Source organism: Xenopus laevis, chromosome 6S (genome assembly GCF_017654675.1).
Source record: "Xenopus laevis strain J_2021 chromosome 6S, Xenopus_laevis_v10.1, whole genome shotgun sequence".
NCBI classification, from domain to species: Eukaryota; Metazoa; Chordata; class Amphibia; order Anura; family Pipidae; genus Xenopus; species Xenopus laevis.
Genome location: NC_054382.1, coordinates 1,576,383 through 1,585,701, shown reverse-complemented (window position 1 = coordinate 1,585,701; position 9,319 = coordinate 1,576,383). Strand labels below are relative to the sequence as shown.

At 43.5% G+C, this 9,319-nt stretch overlaps 1 protein-coding gene across 1 annotated transcript; it reads right to left on the bottom strand.

The window, feature by feature from the left end:
• Positions 1-1,214: 1,214 nt before the first annotated feature.
• LOC108695517 (gastrula zinc finger protein XlCGF57.1-like) lies at positions 1,215-7,836 on the bottom strand. The gene is made up of 2 exons (XM_041568140.1): positions 6,898-7,836; positions 1,215-4,678 (listed from the first exon to the last, which is right to left on the bottom strand). Exon 2 carries the CDS (start codon positions 4,539-4,541, stop codon positions 2,592-2,594), a length of 1,950 nt encoding a protein of 649 aa, XP_041424074.1. The 5' UTR covers positions 4,542-4,678; positions 6,898-7,836; the 3' UTR covers positions 1,215-2,591.
• Between the last annotated feature and the right edge of the window lie 1,483 nt (positions 7,837-9,319).

Here is a 9,319-nt window from a genome sequence, read left to right as displayed (position 1 = left end):
TATGGCCACCTTTAAGCCAGCTGTGCTCTGATTGGACAAGCTGAACCCCCACATATATCCAATCAGAGTGCAACTGGTCACCAAAAATAACATTTCATAACAAGAGTCACAGAGTTCAGCTGCTGATCTGGTGGTGCAGATATAAACGTACCCACCCCATTGCTATTTCTGAGAATAGGGGTTGTTCACCTTCAAATGATTTGTTTTGTAGATGGGGTCAGTGACCCCCCCATTTGACAGCTGAAAAAAGTAGGCAAATAATTCAAAACTTATAAAAAATAAGAAAGTAGTTGAAAAGCTGCTTAGAACTACACACAGTAAAAGTTAGCATAAAGGTGAACAGCCCCTCTAAGGTGGCCATGAAAAGATTCATGAAAGATTTAGGATTGTGATTAGACACGTTCGACCAAATCAGAAGATTATCTGCCTGTGTATGGGGCCCTCTACCAAATGAGCCAATTTGTAAAGTCATAGGGGCAAATTCACTAAGATTCGTAGTTGCGCCAGGCGTAACTTCGCCACACTTCGCCAGGCGTAGTTTCGCCAGTGCTTCGCAAATTCACTAAAATCCGAAGTTGCACACAGGGGTAGCGTAAGGTTGCGAAGTTGCACTAGCGTTGATTCGCTAAGCGAAGCGAAGTTACGCTAGCGATGGTTAATTTGCATACAGCGCCAAATTCAAGTTACAATGGAGGAATATGTAGCATCACTACACAAGCCTGGGAAACCTTCAAAACATCAAATAAAATGTTTATTTTGCCCTACACATGTGCCCACTGTATAGTTAAGTTGCCATGAGTCAGGAAATGTAGGGGGGAAGGAGGGGAGCCCCAAAATTTTTTTCGATCTTTTTCAGCCTATCACCCATAATGTAGAAAACACGCCAGCGTTTTTTGGGATTAGAAAAAATTTTAACTTTTTTTGAAGCAATCCCTATCTACTCTATTGCGCTTCGCCTGGTCTGAGGTGGCGAAGGAAGTCTGGCGTAAAAGGTAGCGTTCAGTCCCAATTTTGTCACAACTTCATATATATCCAAACCCTGCCCATTTAATGCAAAGTGATATTAGTGGAACTGGGATTCTGACCCCGAGTCTCACTGTGCCCTACATTATTTATATTATTGTATTTTCGGTACCACTTAATATGGGAAAATGACTACAGCCCATGGTTACTGAAACAAGAAAGTAAAAGAGAGAAAAAAGAAGAAACAGTAGTTTTACACTTTGTCATTTAATAAAGTCCATATATTTTACATCTAAAAACAGGGGAGACAATTGTAAAAATAGTTGTTAAAAGGGGATATTATAGACTGAGAGTATCCCTTAAATAACATCTTCCATTACTACTTGCACCCCCAATACCCACACATGGTCCCAGCTCAAATTATTTTTGTCAACAACTGGAGTTTTCCCCCACTTTATTTCCAGGGAATTGGTAAAATAATTCTTAGTTAATACTTATACACTCCAGGGGCCTGTGACCTAGGTGGCCCCAGTTATTAGCCCATTTGTTACTTGGGTTCCTGGGTGGAAAGCCTGGCCAACAATAAGCCTAATGCATCAGTCAGGAAAAATGGCCCATTCATGCTCTATTATACATAGAAAATGCCCAGGATTTGCCATGAAAGGTTTAAAGGGGACATTAGCTCATTAAAGGGATACTGTCATGGGAACTTGCTTGAGAAAGGGGTCACGCCCCGAAACGTTGCATCCGCAATAAACGAGCAAGGTTATACCTGCTAGTAATACCCATGCTGTGCCGGTGTGTCCAGTGTCTACGCTGCTTTTGAGGTTGTCCAATTCATCTATCATCGAGCACCTGGGATTCGTTTGTTTCTGGACGGCCAGGGTGTGCGAGTGTAAGTCTGTTTTTTTTATACTGTCATGGGAAAACATGTTTTTTCAAAATGCCTCAAAATAAGTATTAGTGCTGCTCCCACAAACTTCTGCACCGAAATCCATTTATAGAAAGTGTAAACTGATACTTTTAATATTTAATTTGGAGAACTGGCATGGAGCTAAATATATTGTCCATTTCCTAGGTGCCCCCAGTCATGTGCTCTGATAAACTTCAGTCACTCTTTACTGCTCCACTGCAATTTGGAGCGATATAGCCCCCATTTCTTGCCCACCATCAGCCCATCAGCAGAACAATGAGAAGGTAACCAGATAACACCTCTCTGGTAGATATAAGAACAGGTCCCACTGAGACTCCTTAACTTACATTGAGTAGAAGAAACAACAGTCTTTCAGAAAGCAGTTCCATAGTGCAGCACTGGCTCTTTCTGAAATCACATGACCAGGCAAAATGACCTGAGATGGTTCTATTACAACTAAAAAGATATACTTGTTGGGTTAGCAATGAACCTTTACATGGTAGAGTGAATTATTTGCACTGTAAACCGTTTAATTTAGAAATAAATCTACACCATAAAAATCATGACAGAATCCCAATAACAATTAAACAAGCTTATGCCACATTCTGTGCAAGTGAAAGGTTTCTCTCCTGCCGAGTGAAATTGTTCACATTCAGGCAAAATGAAAATATTCTACTAGTGTGGATTGAATAATGCCATTTAAGGCTACACTTTTTCAAGATACGCTTGCCACATTTTGTACATTCTCTTTTATGTGGTTTTTCTGGTGATTTATAAGGTTAATTTTTAGACAGAAACGTATGCCACATTCTGTGCACGCGAAAGGTTTCGGCACTGCGTGGGTAAGAGAATGCTGCTGAAGGTTCCTCTTTTTAGAGAAAGATTTGCCACATTCCGTACATGATAAAGTTTCCGTTTTTACGTGAATTTTCTGGTGATTTGTAAGGTTCATTTTGAGAGAGAAACATTTGCCGCATTCTGTGCACACGAAAGGTTTCTCCTTTGAGTGAGTAACATAATGACTGTGAAGGCCGCTCTTTTTAGAGAAATGTTTGCCACATTCTGTACATGAGATAGCTTCCCGTTTTATGTGAATTTTCTGGTGTCTGTTACGGGTTTTCTTTGAAGTGAAACATTTGCCACATTCTGGGCACACAAAAGGTTTCTCCCCTGTGTGGGCCATAGAATGCCGCTGGAGACTGGTTTTACTAAAGAAAGGTTTGCCACATTCGGTGCATGGGAACGTTTCCCTTTTTGTGTGAATTTTCTGGTGTTGTGTAAGGCTCATCTTCATAGAGAAACATTTGCCACATTCAGTGCATATGAAAGGTTTCTCGTCTGTGTGGGTAACACAATGCTGCTGAAAGTAGGTCTTTGATAAGAAACGTTTGCCACATTCTGTACACTGGAAAGTTTCCCTTTTTAAGTGCAGTCGCTTGTGTCTGGTAAGGTAGGTCTTTGTAGGGAAATGTTTGCCACATTCTGTACATGGGAACCGTTCAGTTCTTGTGTGAATTCTCCGGTGTATGGTAAGATATTTCTTTTTAGAGAACTGTTTGCCACATTCTGTGCATGAGAAAAGAAAGGAGTGAGTCATATTGTTACATTCTGTGCATATGAACGGTTTCTCCCCAGTGTGAGTTGTGTGGAGAAGGTGTCTCTTGTTAGAAAAGTTTTTCCTACATACTATACATGTAAATATTTTTTCTTCTACATGACGTTGGATGTGTCGTTCAAGGGTTTCCTTACGAGACAATCGTTTTCCACATTCTGTACATGTAAAAGCTCCTGTGTGGACACTTATGTGAGAAGAAAGTCCGTCCTTTGTAGAAAACGTTTTCCCACATTCTGTACATGCATAAGGTTTCTCCTTAGTGTGAACTCTCTGGTGCTTTTGAAGGTCACTTTTTATAGCAAAACTTTTCCCACATTCTGTGCACATATAAGGTCTCTCCCCTGTGTGAATGCTCTGGTGTCTTTTAAGGTGTAGCTCTCTCAGGAAACCTTTCCCACATTCTGTGCACATGAAAGGTTTCTCCCCTGTGTGAATTCTCTGGTGTCTGTTAAGGTGTGATTTTGCCATGAAACTTTTCCCACATTCTGTGCACATATAAGGTCTCTCCCCGGTGTGAATTCTTTGGTGAACTGTAAGGGTTCTCAGTAGAGTGAAACGTTGGTTACATTCTGTGCACTTGAAAGGTTTCTCTCCTGTGTGAATTCTACTGTGGCATTTAAGCAAATAATTTAGCTTAAAACTTTTCCCACATTTTGTACATTTGAATGGTTTCTCTCCTGTGTGAGTTCTCAGATGAAGACGAAGATTGTCTTTTCTTGCAAATCTTTTCCCACATTCCGTGCATGTGAAAGGTTTCTCTCCTGTGTGAGTGCTCAGGTGAGTATCAAGGTGCCCTTTTCTAGCAAATCTTTTCCCACATTCTGTGCACTGGAACATTTTCTCCCCAGTATGAATTATCAGGTGTTTTCTAAGGGCACTTTTTTCCGTGAAACTTTTGCCACATTCTGTGCACGTGTATGGTTTCTCTCCTGTGTGAATTCTCATATGATTTTGAAGGTGAGTTTTGTCTATAAATATTTTCCCACATTCTGAGCATTTGGCTTGTTTTCTTCCTAAAGAACGTTTCTTCTGGGAGTTGGGAATGTTCATTGTAATGATGGTGATTCTGAGTCTGATACAGATGTTTCTTTCCAATGTGAGGATTTGCTGGTGTTGGAGAAGTTGCACAGTCTAATGGTCTCTTGTCTTTATCCAAAGAATCACAATCATTGGCTTCTGGGGCTTTTCTATATTTATTTAAAGCAGATAAAAGGGGAAAAAAATATTTCGATTATCATTCATTGTAAACATTTGTGCTATGACATTTTTAAATATAGTTTATAGGTAGAGTCATCACAATGAGCCCATGACTAAGTGGTATAAGGAGGAAACATGTAAGGCTGCCTCTGTAATGGGTACAGAATAAACGGACATTGATTTTACTTCTCTGATCACTGAGTGTCTGCTCACAATATACACAACTCAATCTGCTCCCCCAGCTGAAGTCTCAGGCCACTGTACCTGCTCCTCCATGTGAACTTGATGAGTTGTGGCCAAAACTTTTATCCAATCATAGTCCTCACAGTAATTCACGTTTGTACTTGAAAATAAATTATGAGTTATGGTAACATGGTACAAAAAAGAAACGTGTCTTTAAATGATTGTTTCTCATCCTTTATCTAAGAAAGCAACAACCCTGCCCTGCTTTATGGCAGCTAAGATTCTAGCTATCTGTATAACAGAACATTCTGTCCCAGTGGCTGCACAGATCCTATCTGATCCCCATTGTAAGCAGCAGTCCTGTCCTGCTTTATGGCAGCTGAGATTCTAGCTATCTGTATAACAGAACATTCTGTCCCAGTGGCTGCACAGATCCTATCTGATCCCCATTGTAAGCAGCAGTCCTGTCCTGCTTTATGGCAGCTGAGATTCTAGCTATCTGTATAACAGAACATTCTGTCCCAGTGGCTGCACAGATCCTATCTGATCCCCATTGTAAGCAGCAGTCCTGTCCTGCTTTATGGCAGCTGAGATTCTAGCTATCTGTATAACAGAACATTCTGTCCCAGTGGCTGCACAGATCCTATCTGATCCCCATTGTAAGCAGCAGTCCTGTCCTGCTTTATGGCAGCTGAGATTCTAGCTATCTGTATAACAGAACATTCTGTCCCAGTGGCTGCACAGATCCTATCTGATCCCCATTGTAAGCAGCAGTCCTGTCCTGCTTTATGGCAGCTCAGATTCTAGCTATCTGTATAACAGAACATTCTGTCCCAGTGGCTGCACAGATCCTATCTGATCCCCATTGTAAGCAGCAGTCCTGTCCTGCTTTATGGCAGCTCAGATTCTAGCTATCTGTATAACAGAACATTCTGTCCCAGTGGCTGCACAGATCCTATCTGATCCCCATTGTAAGCAGCAGTCCTGTCCTGCTTTATGGCAGCTGAGATTCTAGCTATCTGTATAACAGAACATTCTGTCCCAGTGGCTGCACAGATCCTATCTGATCCCCATTGTAAGCAGCAGTCCTGTCCTGCTTTATGGCAGCTGAGATTCTAGCTATCTGTATAACAGAACATTCTGTCCCAGTGGCTGCACAGATCCTATCTGATCCCCATTGTAAGCAGCAGTCCTGTCCTGCTTTATGGCAGCTCAGATTCTAGCTATCTGTATAACAGAACATTCTGTCCCAGTGGCTGCACAGATCCTATCTGATCCCCATTGTAAGCAGCAGTCCTGTCCTGCTTTATGGCAGCTGAGATTCTAGCTATCTGTATAACAGAACATTCTGTCCCAGTGGCTGCACAGATCCTATCTGATCCCCATTGTAAGCAGCAGTCCTGTCCTGCTTTATGGCAGCTGAGATTCTAGCTATCTGTATAACAGAACATTCTGTCCCAGTGGCTGCACAGATCCTTTCTGATCCCCATTGTAAGCAGCAGTCCTGTCCTGCTTTATGGCAGCTCAGATTCTAGCTATCTGTATAACAGAACATTATGACACAAGCAGGCTACTGAGCCACTGACTACAAATTCTAGGGGCCCTAAAAAGCTGAATCTGTGGGGTCAGATATGACATTCCAGACAGTGAGACACAGAAGAGCAGAAAATGAAGGCACAGCAGATACAGATTATACATCATTTACCCTCCATACATGGGGCAGATATTGGAATATCTCTTAAGAGAACGGGGAAGTGTCAGGTGACATATATAAAGCCAATGAGAAAACATTGCACATTCTCCAGATTCCTTATGTAGAGCCTGTGTTGTCCCTTGTTCCCTCACTACAACTCCCAGCATGCCCAGAGAGCACACAGGGCCTGTAGCTGAGCAGAGCCATTTTGGTGCAGCATGTCTTTGGCTAAACACTATGGCTGATTAGAACATAATGGGGGGCATTAGATTGGATCAGTAGCACTGGCTCAGAGCTTTGTGCAGAGCAGCAGTGTGACATCCAATCATTTACCTCTCACTTCCGGATTCCCTGGGACTTCCTTTTCCACAGATTCTTCCCCCAATCCTCACATCAGCTTCCCAGGCTCCTAGTGTTCTTGTCACCAGTCAGTTTGGGGCCAATTCATCCCGGGGCCAGTGGCTAGAGTCTCTGCCAGGAGCACTGCCATTCACATGTGGCAGTTTATGACAAACAAAACTCACTGCCTGTTCTGTGTGTGTAACTGCCACAAAATGGAGCTCTGGCTCCTCCCCCCAAGGAGGCAGGAGCTTCATGGTCCTAGTGCTGCTTGGATTTCTCAGTATTCAAATAACTTGCCAACAACCTGACAAAATATGGATTTAATGTGTCTGTGAGACAGGGGTTTCTGTGCTGGAATATTTCAGTTGGTATCTGTTATGTATTTGCTTTGTTCAGTTGTATGAAGTGAATTGATTGTGAAGGAAGTCAGAATGTTTCAGCCTTGGGAATAGTGGGAGGAGACTGGGAAGTCTGTGTGTGAAATAAAGATGGTGGACTGATAACAGTCTGTGACATAACAATAATAACAAGGACATAGGAACCCTCTGTGGAGCCCCCTGTAATGTTTCTGCAGCAGCTGAAGAGCCTGAAGTGACCTGGGATCTCTGGTATCAACAGTTTCTACTAAAGCCTCAGACACAAAGATATAGAATATGAATCAAAGTTTTGTAAGATTTTTGGCTCGCGTGTAGATTGTCCTGATATTTTTCGTAGTCAATGTGACAGATCAAAAGATTTCTGTCGGCTAATGATAATATCTCTTTATGTATTGCCTGTCTGACCATATCAGTGGGCGACTGTCACTTCTATCTGTCATACATAACTTTCCTACATCTGGTCACAGCCAGAACATCATCTTATTTGTTCTTTTAAAGTGGCCATACACGGGCCGATAAAAGCTGCAGACAGACTGAGTCGGCGGCTTATTGGCCCGTGTTTGGGGGCCCCCGACGGGCTTCCCTGATCGAGATCTGGCCGAAAGTCAGCGAGGTGGATCGGGGCGGAATCGGCCGTGTAGTCCTGCCCTTAGTGGCCAGAGTTAAGTTCGGCAGGTGATATCAGTCTGAAGGGGGCTGGGCCAGGCCAACAAGGTGCCCAATTGGCGCAAATAAACGACGTGCACCTGCACAGAAAAAGGACGTGCAAGTAAAAAGGACGCAGGCGCATGCCGATGTCAGTCAGAGCACAGAGACGGGACTGGTCTAGGGGGAAGGAGGCTGAGAAGGTGCGTGTCTGGTGCCCCCAGATTTGTACCCTAGGCATGTTCCTACCCTTAGTTCTGGGCCTTCATATACATCACTATGTAATAGAATGAGGCGGCTAGCAGTCACCTGCAAATTTAGTCCCTCACATGATGAAATGATTAGAGACAAACTTATTGAAAAAACTACAAATACGAAACTTAGAGAGAAGTCACTTATAGGAGAAGGAAACCCCCTGGGCCCAAAAACCCTCCCCCCTCCCATGTGTTGCTTCCCCTCCCTCCCACCTCCCCCCTGGGCAAATGCCCCTAACTTGTTACTTACCCCTCTGCGCAGGTCCAGGGGGTTTCCTTCTCCTTTAAGGAACAGATACACTTACAAAAAGCTGTGGAGCTGGGGTGCCAAATGGAAATGCCTTTTGTGAATATGAATATGCGGCCCCTTCAGGAGGGAGTGAGGTCCCCATTCATATACACAAGCTGACTGATAATACATCTAATACACACTGATTCAATTGTGGAGGCAGCCACCATAAAGGTGGGATAAAACTGCGCCCAACACAAGGGAAACGCTGCAGTCGCTGTAAATTCACGGCTAAATTGTGCCGCTCAGTGAAAGACACAGCAGTTCCTGATGTAGAATAAAATGACTGTACCCCTGATAATAGTGACATTAATGCGGTGGATAAGGCTAAAGCACATTTCAAACTCTGTCACTGTGTTATTGCTAATGTCACAATTCCACTGCTGACACTGGAGCAAAGGTTTCTCTTATAAACTCTGTTAAATACAAGATTTGCCACAAGATTTGGTGAACCCATTCAGGTCCACAGTAACCTTATAAAATGAGGTTTCACAGGTGTGAGTCACTGCCGCCGCCATTTCTGGAATGATACACCAACAGGGTTGGACTGGCCCAGCAGGACACTGGGAAAAAAACACAGTGGTCCCTGGCCAGGCCCGGACTGGCAATCTGTGGGTTCTGGCAAACGCAAGAGGGGCTGCTATACGGCTCCATAGAAAGTTACCAGATGGTGGGCTGGTAGGGGGCTGTTTGGGCCTTTGTGTACTTTGAATGACAGGGCCTATTTTGACTCCCAGTCCAGGCCTGGCCCTCATGGGCCCCCGCCAGCCCAGACCCCCTTCCACAATGTACTGGGCCTCCCAAAAAAAACAAACTGCTGCAGTGGAGTTTACACATGTGCATGGGGG